This window comes from Phacochoerus africanus, chromosome 3 (genome assembly GCF_016906955.1).
Source record: "Phacochoerus africanus isolate WHEZ1 chromosome 3, ROS_Pafr_v1, whole genome shotgun sequence".
NCBI classification, from domain to species: domain Eukaryota; kingdom Metazoa; phylum Chordata; class Mammalia; order Artiodactyla; family Suidae; genus Phacochoerus; species Phacochoerus africanus.
This window is the reverse complement of record NC_062546.1, coordinates 13938903-13954322: the sequence shown is the minus strand read 5'-3', so window position 1 is coordinate 13954322 and position 15420 is coordinate 13938903. Positions and strand designations below refer to the sequence as shown.

At 48.6% G+C, this 15420-nt stretch overlaps 1 protein-coding gene and 1 pseudogene across 3 annotated transcripts in view; both read left to right on the top strand.

The window, feature by feature from the left end:
- The window catches only part of EYA2 (EYA transcriptional coactivator and phosphatase 2), a 278029-nt gene that overhangs the window by 236789 nt on the left and 25820 nt on the right, over positions 1–15420 (top strand). For all 3 annotated transcript variants that reach the window (XM_047770951.1, XM_047770952.1, XM_047770950.1), the window contains one exon: positions 11202–11260. In XM_047770951.1, coding sequence (XP_047626907.1) covers positions 11202–11260 — 59 coding nt within the window. The remainder of the gene's footprint in view (positions 1–11201; positions 11261–15420) is intronic.
- On the top strand, positions 328–417 carry LOC125123763 (uncharacterized; annotated as a pseudogene).

Below are 15420 nucleotides of genomic sequence, written 5' to 3'. Positions count from 1 at the left end.
ATGCCCAACGGGAAACCTAGACTCGCCCAGAGCGGGGGAACCAAGAGCGAGGAGGGCTGGTAGAGCCGGGAAGCCTGGAGGAGGACGAGCAAATTCTGACAGCAAGAGGAGGAGGCATTCCTGGTATAAATGTCAACGACAAAGATGAAAACTCCTCCGTGAGTTAGCTCATCATCTTCCCGTGATATATGCAGAACAAAATAACACCGTAACAGCAACCAAAATAACACTGAACCCCTACAGAACCCTCCCAGCCAACTCCAACGGGTAACAAAGCAATAGACAAAGGCTCTGGATGCATTTCTAGAAAGGATGCAGCAGCACATATTAAAAAAAAAAAAAATTGGAAAGATACAAAGATTAGCACGGCCCCTGCGCAAGGATGACATGCAGATTCATGAAGTGTTCCATACTTAAAAAAAAAAAAAGAAGAAGGATGTGGATGGTTGGAGCTGAGGGGCACAGACAGGAATAACAACCCAGTCACAGCAATAGCTGACATGTCCTGAGGGCTCACCCTGTGCCAGACAGTGCCCCACGGGCTCACCTACTCGCCATTTAACCCTAACAACAGCCACAGGGGGTAGCTACTGTTACCCATTTTAAAGAAGGGAAAACTGAGGCACAGGGAGGTTAACTTGCCCAGCACTGACACGTATTAAGCTTTTTACCCTGTGCCGGGTGTCACACGTGGCATTTTCTCACTGAAATCTTGCAATGATCCTGCAAGGGAGGTTTTGCTTTTTCAATCTCCATTGTACAGGTGAACATGAGGTCCAGAGAGGTCACTGTCCGAGGGTCCCAGAGCTGTAAGAGTCGCGTGTAGATCAGATCCCAGGCCAAGCTGACTTCTAGGCTGACGCATTTATTTTTCATGGAAGATACCATTTTATTTACTTCTTTATTTTTATGGCTGCACCCTCGGCATATGGACGTTCCCAGGCCAGGGACTGAATCCAAGTCATCGCTGCAGCAACGCCAGGTCCTTTAGCCCCCTGCGCCAGGCCAGGGATCAAACCCATGCCTCCACAGCAACCCAAGCCACTGCAGACAGATTCTTAACCCACCATGCCCCAGCAGGTTCTCCAGAAGATAACAATTTTGAGATGAACAGTGAATTGGAGAAGGACTACAGATCCACAGAGCGAATGGAAGAAAAGGGTCCTTGATAAGAACCAAAGTCAACCTAAAGGTTTTGGCAGAAGGTGCCTCTGGCCTGACTCGGGTGTGTCCAGGCAGGCGAGTGGGCTGGAGAGGGAGCGTTTCAAGATGCTGCCAGGCCTCTGGGAAAGGCTCTGGCTGGAGGGACTCAGAAGTGGCTGGAATCTGGGCAGGCCGTGGCTGCTTGCCCGACACACAGGCCTGATTGCTAAACTTCTGATTTACGGCTCTGCAGGAGCTATCAGGGAGAATAATATTTCACCGTGTCAGCGCTGAGCGGCTCTCCAAGACATCCAGCCCAACTGGCCATGAATGCAACGCGGGCCACAGACTCTTTAGTGCTCCTCAGATAAGTTAAACATTCAGACAACATGAGAAAGATGGCTCAGGGTTCCCTCCCAGCCAGCGGGCCCCTCTCCGGCGAATCTAGAGGCAGCGTTAAGCAGTCTCACTTCTAAAATATACCTGCCTCAAAGGAGAAGGGGTGGCAGGGAGTCCATCTGGGCTCTGATGAGTCATTTTTCTAAAGCAAATTTGTCAACAATTTCCTTTCTGTGTTCGTGTCTCCAGGCAGCCAAGGACAGAAAGTGATAGGACTGGATGAGAGCAGGGCAGGTTGGGAAAACCCCAGCTGTCACCAGCTTCATGAGAATGGATTTTGATGGGTATTTGTCACCAGGCTCATTCAGAAGTTAGCAAGGATGAGAATACGGAGTATCAACACCTGTGGGATGCCGGCAAAGGCTGATCCACACAGACATGCACAGCCTTAAATTACATTTATTAGAAAAACAGAAAAATTAATAAGAACTCATCATTGAAAAGACCATTAAGGTAGATAAAAGCCTTTGGCAAGCGTGAACAAGGATAAAAGTAACCAATATCCAGAATGAAAGGGGTGGATATTATTATAGCTTCAGCAGAAGTGCATTTTTTTTTTAATTAGGAGAATACCATGAGCAATATTATATACCAGTGAACTTGAAAACCTGGGTGACGTGGACCCTTTTCAGGGAGATGTGCATTACCACAATTAACCCATGGGGGGAGTTCCCATTGTGGCTCAGCAGGTTAAGGACCCAGTGTTGTCTCTATGAGGATGCAGGTTTGATCCCTGGCCTTGCTCAGTGGGTTAAGGATCCAGCATTGCCATAAGCTTTGACATAGGTCACAGATGTGACTCGGACATCCCATGTTGCCATGGCTGTGGCATAGACCCCAGCTGCAGCTCTAATTCAACCTCTGGCCCAGGAACTTCCATATGCCATAGGTGCAGCCATAAAAAGAAAAAATTAACCCAAGAGGGGAAATTTTTTAAATAAATAAACCAGTGATCATGAGAAATTGAAGTGGTAGTTAAAGATGTACTCCCCTGAAAAAGGAACCAGGTCTAGCTCGTTTTAAACAAGAGTTCCACCAGACATTCGAGGCAAGGGTAAATAAATCCCATCCTGCACAAACCGCTGAGCAAAGAAAAAGATGAGATGCTCTCTCATGCATTTTAGGAGACTCATGTCACCTTGAAACTCAATCTGGACTTTAAGTGCATGACAAAAGGATAAATCACTGCCATTGTTGATGAAAGATGGGTCCCTCTGCAACCCCACAGACTCCTTCGCCCAAGCCCTGTGATTCTTTATCTAAGTTCCACTTGGTGTGTCTGAGCTTCAGCTTCCACACTGGTGAAAGGAGGGATCTGGATTGAAATTGGTATCATTGATTAGGCCAGCCGCATGCTTCATTACACATGCACAAATGCATGCATTAACCATATTTCATGGTTTTTAAAAAATCCTGGAGACCTTGGTCTGTTGCCCAAGAGAGCCCAGAAACAGCAGCACTCCTGTAGCAACCAGCACACCCAGCACCCAGATCTTGGTTTCTAAACACCATTTTCCAGTGAAAGGAACCAGGACTCCCTGGAGAAGTGGCTAATTCTAGGGCTGGGAAAGAAGATACATGATTAAACGGGGAGCCCCTTCCAGTACCAAAAAGTGAGGAAGTGCTCAGAAAAACCCCAGGATGATGGGGATTGTCAAGGGCCAGAAGAGCTGACTTGAAGAGTTCCCAGAGGCCAAAAGTAGAATAATTCAAGTACTAAAATAACGTGGTGTCTACCCCCAAATATAAAATAAGTACCTGCGAGCCCATGCGGACACAGATGAATGATTGAATAAATAAATAAGTGGAGGAGAATCCCCCATACAGGAAACTTCCAAATAATTTATGTAGGTACTCCACCCTCAACTGTGAGCTTGGCGTAGTTTCTTCCTTCCAAAGAGTATAATATGGAAAGGTGGGGGGGAGGGTAGCTTCCCAGTGGAGCACTCAGAGGAACACTACCTGAGCCAGGTGAGCAAGGTCAGCGTCCACAGTGATAAGTCATGTTGACAGTATGTGATGAGGGGGGCCCTTTTACCTCTGCGATCCTCCTCCCCAAAACCCGTAACCCCAGTCTAACCATGAGAAAGACACCAGACAAATCCCAGTGGAGAGACATTCTGCCAAATATCTGACCAGTACTCCTTTAAACTGTCACCCAAACCAAGGAAACTCTGAGAAACTATCACAGCCCTGAGGAACCAAAAGAGACAAGATGACAAAATGTTTTTTGGTACCCAGGGTAGGATCCTGGAAGAGAAAAAGGATGGTAGTGGGAGAACTTAGTAAAGAACTGATATTAGTTAACAATAATATAGTGATATTTGTTTATGAGTTGGGACAACTATGCTGTTTGAACATGAGGTTAATAAGGGGAACTGGGTGTGGGGTTATATGAAAACATTCTACTAATATTCAAAGTTTTTTTGGCAAATCCAAAACTATCGTAGGAGTTTCTGTCGTGGTGCAGTGGAAATGAATCCAACTAGGAACCATGAGGTTGCGGGTTCAATCTCTGGTCTCGCTCAGTGGGTTAAGGATCCAGCGTTGCCATGAGCTGTGGTGTAGGTCACAGACTTGGCTCAGATCCTGCATTGCTGTGGCTGTGGTGTAGGCTGGCAGCTGTAGCTCCAATTCGACCCCTACCCTGGGAACTTCCATATGCCACGGGTGTGGCCCTAAAAAGCAAATAATAATAATAATAATAACAATAACTATTCTAAAATTTAAAGCCTTAAAAAAAAAATGAAGGCGCACAGGTACCTAGCAACTTGCCCAAGATCACATACCTAGGAAACGGCAGGGCTGTCACTGGGACCCCAGGGATGGGCATTTGAAGGCCACCTACAATGCCAAGGATGTGTGAAGCAATGACTCCACCCCAGTTCTCTTCTGCCTGCCTCCCCACCCACCCCCTGCCCTGGTTCCCTGAGATGCATTAATGTGATGAGTTCATGGAATTTGCACTGACGATTGCTGTGTTCTGCTTTGCTTCTAAATTGCTTCATCAGCAGGCCTGACCACCCATAAACCTCTTTCAGTGGTGAACTCAATTCAGTTTGGGCCAAGTGAATTCAAAATGGTTAATACCAGCAATAATTAAGGCAAACATGTATGTGGCATTTTCTATGAGCGAGGAATTCTTCAAAGTGCTTTACTCATATCGATTCATTCAATCCTTACAAAACCCTAAGTGGGAAGTACTGTTCTCTAGCTCAATTATAGACCAGGAAGTTGAGAGTCAAAAAAATGTGATACCTGGAGTTCCCTGGTGGCCTAGCAGCTGGGGACTCAGTGTTATCACTGCCATGGTTTGGGTTACTGCTGTGGCTCGAGTTTAATCTCTCGCCTGGGGACTTCTACATGCCACAGGCATGGCCAAAAGGAGAAAAAATTCAATAACTTGTCCAAGTTCATTTTTTAGTAATTTAGCAGAGTCAGAATTTGGCCCAGGAGTTCCCACTGGGGCTCAGTAGTAGAACATCTGACTTGGATCCATGAGGACGCAGGTTTGATCCCTGACCTCACTCAGTGGGCTAAGGATCTGGCATTGCTGTGAGCTGTGGTGTAGCTCACAGACTCGGCTCAGATCCTGAGTTGCTGTGGCTTAGGCCAGCAGCTGCGGCTCCCATTAAACCCCTCCCCTGGGACCTTCCATATGCCATAGGTGCCACCCTAAAAAGAAAAAAAAAAAAAAAGAATTTGTCCAAGATCCTGGAGTCTGTGCTCTTAACTGCTATACATTCTGACCTTGCAAATACCAGTTAAAAAAATGGGGAGTTCCCATCGTGGCGCAGTGGTTAACGAATCCGACTAGGAACCATGAGGTTGCAGGTTTGGTCCCTGCCCTTGCTCAGTGGGTTAACGATCCGGCGTTGCCGTGAGCTGTGGTGTAGGTTGCAGATGCGGCTCGGATCCCGCATTGCTGTGGCTCTGGCGTAGGCTGGTGGCTCCAGCTCTGATTCAACCCCTAGCCTGGGAACCTCCATATGCCGCGGGAGCGGCCCAAGAAATAGCTAAAAAGACCAAAAAAAAAAAATGGGCATTACCTTTAGGTTTCCCAATTTAGTGGATGGAAGAAGAAATCAGCCCTTCTATCAAGCTAGGTTAATCCTAGAGGCCCCGCAAAGTGGGGAAACAGACAGAGGTCATTCATCCTGACAGGGGGTGGAATTGGGGCAGTTTTTACCCAGCGGTGACATCAGCAAACCTTGGCAGGCTTTTGACAGATGGAAAGAAAAGAGAGAAAAGCATTCAAAACGGAAAGAACAGCCAATGCAAAGGCCCTGGGGCAAGAGCATGAGGGTTGTTGAAGGACCAGCAGAGGCTGCTGTGTCTGCAGTGAGAGGCGTGGGACGTGGAGGGGTGTGCAGACAAGGGAGGACTGTGCTTTTACTCGCAGGGAGATGGAGGCCCTTGTGGGGGTTTGAACAGGGGAGAGGCAGGATCTAACTTAAGCTTTAACAGCATCTCTCTGGCTACTGGATGGAAACGAAGCTGCAAAGATGAGAAGTAGACAAGAGTAGAAGCAGGAAGAGTGAGGAGGTGACTGCAATAGTCAGGGGTCCACAGATTTCTTCTGTAAAGAGCCAGAGAGTAAATATTTTAAGCTCTGCAGGTCAGACTGTCTCTGTCTCAGCTAGTCAGTTCTCCCATAGTGGGACAGAAGCAGCCAGAGATGGTACGTAAGTGAATGAACATGGCTGTGTTCCAATAAAACTTTATTTACGCAACAATGGCAGGCCAGATTTGATCCCTGAGTCTTAGTCTGCCACCCCCTGGTGTCAGTGGAGGGTAATGACGGCTTGGACCACAGTGGAAGCAGCAGAAAGCCTCTCTTTTCCAGTGACATAGTAAGTACCTGGAGGAAAAGAGCCAGTTCAGCCTTGAAACCTCCCCTCTCTCGACCCAAGCATAATCTGCTGCAGTTCTTGGGCCCACAGGAGGCATTTTTATAAATGGCCTCGGGATAATGGATCTTTGCAATCACAGGCTCTGGAGGCAGATGGCCTCCTGGGCTCTTCCTCGACCTTATTGTGCAGCCTCGGGCCCTGTATTAATGTCCTAGGGAAATGAAATACCCAGACAGGTGGCTTCAACAAGGGAAACTTACTGTTCTGCAGTTCTCGAGACCAGAAGTTCAAGATCAAGATGTCAGCTGGGCTGGTTTGTTCTGAAGGCTGTGAGGGAGACATCTGTTTGCTGTTGCCTTTCTCTCCTAGCTTCTCCAAGACATTCCTTGGCTTGTGGATGCATCACCTCACCTCAAGGTCAGGCGACATTCTCCCCCTGGGCCTATCTGTCTCTGTGCCCAAATGTCCCCTTTTTATCAGGACACCATCTGTTCTGGATTAGGGCCCACCCTCATGAGCTCATCCCCTTGATCATCTGTAAAGACCCTGTTTCCAAATGAGATCACATTCGCAGGTACTGGGGTTAGGACTGCAGGTCAGCCCATAACAGGCCTGTTCTTGTACTTCTTCTGCCTCGTTCTCTCCTCTGTAAGGTGGATACAGTGATATCCCTCCTAACACAGGTGAAGGGCTGAGCACAGGCCCTGGCCCATCGGGAGCTGGTCAGTGCTAGCTCTGTCCTCCAGTGTTAGATCCTATCTCTTCATCTCCTCCCCACGGAGATATTTTCTCTTTCAAAAGCAATACATATCCACAGTGTTCTTGTTTAAAAGAAAGAGAAAGAGGAGTTCCCACTGTGGTGCAGCCATAATGAACCTGACTTGTATCCATGAGGACATGGGTTCGATCCCTGGCCTTACTCAGTGGGTTAAGGATCCGGCATTGCCATGCGCTGTGGTGTAGGTCGCAGACACAGCTCAAATCCAGCATTGCTGTGGCGTAGGCTGGCACCTGGAGCTCCTATTCAACCCCTAGCCTGGGAACTTCCATATGCTGTGGGTGTGGTCCTAAGAAGACAGAGAGAAAGGAAGGGAAGGAGGTAGGAAGGAAGCATTTCAGCAAGTTGAAAGCCTCCTTTGACCACTAACCCAACTCCATTGCCTTGCCTGATGGAATTACTGTTGCCAGCCAGATGCGTGAGCTTCTAGATCTTTCTATTTCCATTTATGTGTATGGATACATTCATATATGATATCTTGATTTGTTTTTAATTGGTTTATATGAATATATACACGTGTGATTCTGGAAGTAGCATTCTCCGGTCTGCTTTTTTCTCACCCTGGAAAAGGTCTTGGAGACATTGCCACATGCTCACATAGTAATCACCTCGCACTTCTGAGCTGGCAGGCGGGGTCCCCCTGAATGGATATACCACAGTTCATTCCGCCACAATCGGGGCAACTGCAGGTGTTTTCAGTTTCTCACTGGGATGACGCTCATCCTTGCACAAGACCATTTGCAGGTGTTTCTTTGGGTCCACAAGTACAAGTTCCTCAGCCCCACTGTACCCCCCCTCAATGTCAAGGCCACGGGAACCCTTCTTCTGTCTCTGTCATGTGGTCCCATCCAGACCCCCCAGGATAGTCACCCTTTGGCTCGAGAGAGGCGAGAAGCACCCTGGGCTGTGCGAAGCTGGCGTCCTTTGTCAGAGGCCTGCCCCCATGCAGCACAGTCGAGGGGCACAGGCTCCTCTTCCCCCAGGGCCCAGCCTGGTCCTCGTGTCCTTTGCATTGTCCCACTCCCCTCCGTGCCGGCTCAGCGGGTAACTCGATCCAGGTCAGCTGGTGGCGTATGAGGTAGCGTCTAGCTGAGCGTCACGGTACTTTATTAAGTCCGAAATGTGATCGCTACTGTTGTCACACTTTAGCGCCCCCAGCAACCCCCCTGCAAATGAGAAAACCAGAGCCTCCGCACATACCTTTCCCCTGACGTCAGGGAAAGCACAGGGAACCCTGCCCAGGGGCCTGAGCCCGGGTGACCCCCCGGAGCAGCTTTCAAGCTGGGGGGAAGGACTGGAGGCCACCGGGGTGGGGGGTGTTTTTCCAATTTCAGGCAAAGCAATGGGCTGGGGGGAAATCTGCTATTAATTTTTTCTTGGTGCCTGTGTCTCTGAAGTCACCACTGGCTTTTAAATACAGTTTTCATTAACATACTAGGACTGCTGGTCCTAGGACCCTTCTATCTCTATGAGATTGCCCAGGATCAGAGGGCTCAAACCAGGTTGCCCACAGGGGCCAAGTAACCAGATGAGTGAAGAAAAGAAAACCCAGCAAAGTGTGGAGGAGTAGAGGTGGGTGTCACAGCCAAGGATGGTCGGGATAGGAGCATGCAAGCCCTGCATTGCCAGGGCATGTCAAGTCTCAAAGTAGCTGAAAATCTGGAATGAGAGGGAGAAAAAGACAGAAGAAGAAGAGAGAGAAGGGAGGGAGGGAGGGAAAAGAGGGAGCAAGAGGTAGGGGGGGTGCCTATTATTTCAAAAAATGTTTTAAGCACAGTGTGGCCTAAATAAGATAGGTCTCCAGGCCAGCCTGCAAGCTCTTCCCTAATTGACACTGTCAGCATCGAAGAGAAATTGTCAGCCTCGTTCCTTTATCCCTCCAGAGCTGCACTGTCCAGTAGAATTTTCTGCAATGATGGGAAATGTGCACCATCCAATATGGTAGCCCTTGGCTCCATCTGGCTATTGAGCACTTGAAATAGACCTAAGTGGCTTAAAACAACACAGTTCTGGAGGTCGAATGTCCAGAATCAGTTTCAGAGGGCTGAAGATGTGGGCAGAACTGGTTTCTTCTGGAAGCTTTAAGGGGAGAATCTGGTTCTGTGCCTTTTTCAGCTTCTAGCGGCTACCAGTGTTTCTTGGCTTGTGGCCTCTCCCATTTTCAGGGCACCCTCCTCCCATTCCCCTCTTCTCTCTGTTGTCAAGGACCCCTCTGCCGCCTACGTAAGGACCCTTGTGATTACGTTTACGGCCCACCGGGGTAATCCAGGATGCTCTCCCCATCTCAGAATCTTTAACTTCATCACATCGGCACAGTTCCTTCTGCCATGTACATTTTGGATTAGAACGTGGACGTCTGTGGACGGTCGTCATGCAGCCGACCCGAATCAGGGCAGCCTTGTCTCAGCTGTGGGGCTGGATTCCCAGGATCAAATGTTACGTTGGGGCCTCACCCTTCTCTCCACCTCCCAGACCTGTTTTCCCCAACAGCCCCAGGGAAAGAAGAGCTCCTCCCCAAAAGTCCCACGGCTGGTTCTCATTGGTCCAGCTGAGGCCACACCCTCATCTCTGAAGCAATTGCTCTGGCCAGAGGAAGCCTGGGTTTCTCTGATTGGTAGAACGTGGCTCACATGCCCATCCCTGTCATTCCCCTCCCCTGAGTCTTCACACCCACGTGTGAAGGTATTTCCCTAAGAGAATTGAGAGATGTATGGGTTGTGGAAAGCGGCATGTTACTGGAGTGTGTGGGATAGCAAGCCCTTGGAATGGTGCCTGGCCCTGTAGCGTAAGTGCTCCGTAAATGACGGTCACAGACTGTGAGACACAGTGGGGAACTTGGGCAGGGGATAGGTCCAGAAGCTAATGGTTGGAGAATACAAGGTCCTACTAAGCAGATGAAGGCGGAAGAACATTCCAAGCCGAGGAAACACCTTGAACAAGACAAAGGCTTCCACTGCATGGCCACGGTGACCGTAGGTCCTGGTGTGCCTAGGGGCAGAGGGAGATTGGTCCTGTTGTGCCTGTCCTCCCAATGTAATTTGTAGTGGTGTATTGTAGCTTTATTTTGATTGTATTAAAGTATAGTCAGTTCACAATGTTGTATTAATTTCTGCTGTACAGCAAAGTGATTCAGCCATACGCATACACATATCCAATCCCATACTGGTTATCACAGAACATTGAGTAGATTTCCTTGTGCCATACAGCAGGTCCCCTTCCATATATGTGTTCAGTCCCCAATCCCAGACGTCCCCCTTCCCCTTTAGTAACCATAAGTTTGTTTTCAAAGTCGATGGGTCTGTTTTATAAATAAGTTCGTTTGTATCATTGTTTTAGATGCCACATGTAAGTGATGTCATATGGTATTTGTCTTTCTCTGACTTTGCTTAGTATGATAATCTCTAGGTCCCTCCATGTTGCTACAAATGGCATTATTTCGTTCTTTTTTATGGCTGAGTAATATTCCATTGTATTTATGTACCACGTCTTCTTTATCTCCTCCTCTGCCAATGGACATTTAAGTTGCTTCCATGTCTTGGCTATTGTAAATAGTGCTGCAGTGAACACTGGGGTGCATGTATCTTTTTGAATTATTATTTTCTCCAGATATATGCCCAGGAGTGGGATTGCTGGATCATATGGTAGTTCTGTTTTTAGTTTCTTGAGGAAGCTCTATACGGTACTCCATAGTGGTTGCACCAATTTACATTCCCACCAACAGTGTGGGAGGGTTCCCTTTCTCCCAATGTAATGTTGCTAGCATCCCCCTTTACACTGCAAAACTGTCTTGGTTTGCATGATAAACTGTATGGTCACCACCTCCTTGTGGTCATTTATAGGGAAACCAAAGGCAAAAGAGAGAATGAGACTTAGCCCAAGGTCACCTAACCATTTCCGGCAAAATTCACGCTAGAACTCAGGACTCTTGACTCCCCATCCATTGCTCCTTCTCCCCCAACCCTTAAAGGCTGCATCAGCTTAACCACTCACATTTCTCCCTTTCTCTTTTCTTGCCAAATTCTCTGTAGGATTGCGACCAGATCCACGTGGACGATGTCTCGTCTGATGACAACGGGCAAGATTTAAGGTAGGAACTTGGAGAGTCAAAAATGCCCCTCTGGGGAGTTCCCTGGTGATGCAGCAATGTAAAGATCAGCATTGTCACTGCTGTGGTTCAGGGTCAGTCCCTGGCCCCAGGGGAAAAAAAAAAAAAAAAAAGCCCCCTATTGATCGGCTATCAAACTCACCTTTCAAGAGGAAGCAAGGAGGAAGGGTGGGCCGGTCATCAGGGCACAACGCGCCTGCCTTCAGCCAGAACTGGGACTTGGGCTTCCCTGAACTTAAATATCACAACCCCGCCCCCACCCCACTGTGCCTCTTCTGCATCACCTCAAATCACCGAGGCTGAGCTTTCCACAAATTCTCTGTGACTCTGCTTATGTTCATCTCTCTATGGGTTTTTTTTTCCCCTGCTTTTAAAGTAATACATGATATTGTAAAAAATGCCAGACACCACTGATCTTGCTTCCCAGAATCACCACTATTAAGTATATGGTAAAATGGAGTTCCCACTGCAGCACAGTAGGATCAACTGTGTCTCTGCAAGGCCAGGACACAGGTTCGGTCCCCAGCTCAGTACCATGGGTTAAAAGATCCGGCATTGCTACAGCTGCAGCCTAGGTCCCAACTGCAGCTTGGATCTGATCCCTGGCCCATCCCTGGCCTGGGAGCTCCATATGCCACGGGGCAGCATAAGGAGTCTGCTGCCCCAGAGTCTGGTATACCTTCTCCCAAGGTTAGATTGCATTCATTAACATACATACACTATTTAATGTAAAAATCAATACAGTCAATACTCCAAAAAAATATTTCTTAAATGAATAAGTGGTATGTCTGATTTCTAGGAGAAAATGCTCCTAGGAGGTGAATTCCTGAAATAAGGTGCCCAACTGCTGGAAATGAGCTAGCTTTCAGAAGAATGCGGCTGGAATGTTCCAAACCTGCCCCTGGAGAGACTGTATAAAAACGGAACCCTAGTTAATCTGGGCTTATCCAAAATTATCACAATTCATCACCCCCAGGCCCATCAAAATATTACGAGACCAAATAATGTTTTGCTTGTGGGCCAGTCGCGCACTTAGTGTTTGCTTCCTGGGTGTGTCTTCCAACTTCAAAAAAGAAACTAGAGTTTCTGTTCATGAGCCCTGTGAGTCTTTGCAAACCCAGCCCAATTAGAAGCACTCAGCGGGCAGCGCCTGCGTCCTTTTAATTAGCCGTTCAGAAAATCCCTTCTGCGGCCAGGCCTGGCAAGGACCACGGCTCCATCAACAGCCAGGGCCATTTGGGTCACGGTCAACTGTGTCCTCTCCGTGAAGTCATCCCTAGAAGCCACTCTCCCTTTCAAGGCAATGAGCACCTGTGTTCCCTATTTGTTTTGGGGGGATTTTGGGGGGTTTTTGTGTGTGTGTGTTGTCTTTTTAGGGCCACATGTGTGGCATATGTAAGTTCCCAGGCTAGAAGTCAAACCAGAGCTGCAGCTGCCAGCAGCTTGCAGCAACTCTGGATCCTTAATGCACTGAGCAAGGCCAGGAAGTAAACCTTCATTCCTCATGAATGCTATGTCGGGTTCTTAACCCACTGAGCCACAATGGAAACTCCCTGGGTTCTGTTTTGATAGCTTTCCCTGTAGCTGGCTGGCTTGGAATTTACAGCAATGTCCCTCTGAACCCTGCCCCATGCTGAGCTGTTTGGTATCTTACTTCAAGAATCCACAATCCAGTAGTTCCCATCGTGGTGCAGCGGAAACAAATCCAACCAGGAACCATGAGGTTGCAGGTTTGATCCCTGGCCTGGCTCAGTGGGTTGAGGATCCAGCATTGCCGTGAGCTGTGGTGTAAGTCGTAGACATGGCTCGGATCTGGCATTGCTGTGGCTGTGCTGTAGGCCGGCGACTGCAGTTCCAATTTGACCCCTAGCCTGGGAACCTCCATATGCCGCGGGTGTAGCCCTAAAAGGACAAAAGACAAAAAAAATTAAAAATAAAATTAATTAACTTAAAAAAAAAAAGAATCCATGATCCACAGTTCCCTTCATGGCTCAGCGGTTAAAGAACCTGACGAGGATCCACGAGGATGCGTGTTCGATCCCCGGCCTCACTCAGTGGGTTAGGGATCCAGCGTTGCCATGAGCTGTGGTGCAGGTCACAAACATGGCTCGGATCCCAAATTGCTGTGGCTGTGGTGTAGGCCAGCAGCTGTAGCTCCAATTCGACCTCTAGCCTGGGAACCTCCATATGCCACAGGTGCTGCCCTAAAAAGCAGGGAAAAAAAAAAAAAAAAGGGAGAGAGAGAATCCACAATCCAAGGATGTTTTCCCCCTAGAAGCCAAATTCCCCATTTATTCATTCAAAAAATATCTGTGGAAGACCTACTGTGTGCTGGGTATGCAGCATCAAATGCCCCTCGTTTTGCTTTTTTTTCATTCAGTGAACAGTAAAAAGCAACACCCTTATCTTGCCCCCTGCTCTGTTCCAGATGCTTTACCTGGGTTAACTCACTTGCATCTTCACAGTACCCTGGGAGACAGTTGCTCTCATCATCATCCCGTTTTAGCCTTGGGGAATGGGAGGTACAGAGAGGTTAAGTAACCTGCCCAGCCTCACACAGCTGGTAAGTGGGGGGAGGCAGGATTCATGGAAGCCCTTCCCTGCCCTCCACCCCTTGGCAGAACATCCAGGCATCTCCCCAGGGCATCCTCTGAGTTTATAGAGTCAGTGTTCTTTTTCAGGAATAAATTTTCTAGCCTTTCTCCACTAACAAGGGAGGGGTCCATAAGCATTATTCTAGATTCCCATCATTACTTAAAGGGAAACTTCCAGCATGCCCAGAGCCCTGGATATCCTGCAGATGAAGAAGGAAGATGACCTCAGATTCCTCACTGCCAGAACCCAGTTAGGAGACACCCCCCCTTGACTCCCAAACAGATCAGTACATCTACACAAGGAAAAGTGACACACCTATACCATAAATCAGAAGAGAACAGGCGCGAAGCTTCTGCCAGCAGCTGATATCAGTGTCACGCCCACCAGGAAGACTGGCCGGCGAGCTATGCCGAAGTTTGCTCTAGCTGCTGGAGCCACTCCTATTTCTGGCTGCATCGCTCCTAGAACCTTCGCTAACCAGATCCAGGCAACTTTCCAGGAGCCGCAACTTCCCGGGGCTGCTGGTCCCAGAACTGACCACCAGCCTCTCCCAGAGGCTCCCGTGTTAACCTACCTTCCGCTCTGTGTCACGCAGACTGCCTTCTGCGCTGTCCCCGCAACAAGGGAACATGCCCCGCGGGTCTCAGGAGGTCTGTGCGTGTGCAGCACCGTCTCCCATGGGCACCCGGGAAGGTCATGCCTGCTCTGTTTCTGCAGGGATCCAGCAGAGCTGGAAAAAGAAGAGTAGGCTGCTGCTGAAAAGGCTGTGACCAGAGAGGATGTCCGAGGGAATGGATGCTTCAGCTCCCAAGGACACTGCCACTCAGCCCAAGGTCACAGACCCGTCTGAAGCTGCAAAGGTGCCCTCTGCGCCTACCCAGAGGCTTGCTGTTGAAGACAGTGGTGTCCACCTGCCACTCAGGCCGGCGGATGGTCTTCAGCCATTCTTCCACAGACTCTCAAAGGGCAAATGGAAATGAGGTGGACGGAAAACAGAATTTCTCTTTTCAAAACAGAAGAAGAACTTACCTAGCAAGATGGGAACCTTGGCAGTAGAGAGGAAGGAGCACAGGGCAGTTGAAGGTGCAGGTTCTGGAAATGAGGGACCGTGATGGGATAAAGTCACCTGGCCCCTCTCCTGCCCGGTTAAGAATATGCTACAAAAGTGCCTGGCACAGTGAGTCCTTGCGAAATAGCTCTCCGCCCCTTTGATTAGATCTTACCTGCTCCCTTTGCTGGTTGGGGACAGGTCATGTCTCTTGAGCCCCTGCTCACTGCCACCCAAGGGAGGAGCTGAGAAGGAAGCACCAGCAATACCATATCTGTGCAATAAACCCACTGGCATCTTTGGAGCGAGAGAGGACGTTTTCATAGACAGTTATTAGAATAGTCAAAACTTATTCTCCACGCTTTTTCTTTCTTTTTTTTTCTTTTTTTTTTTTTTGGTCTTTTTGGGCAAATGGAGGTTCCCAGGCTAGGGGTCAAATCAGAGCCATAGCCGCCAGGCACAGCCACAACCAGATCCGCACCACATCCGCGGCTTATGC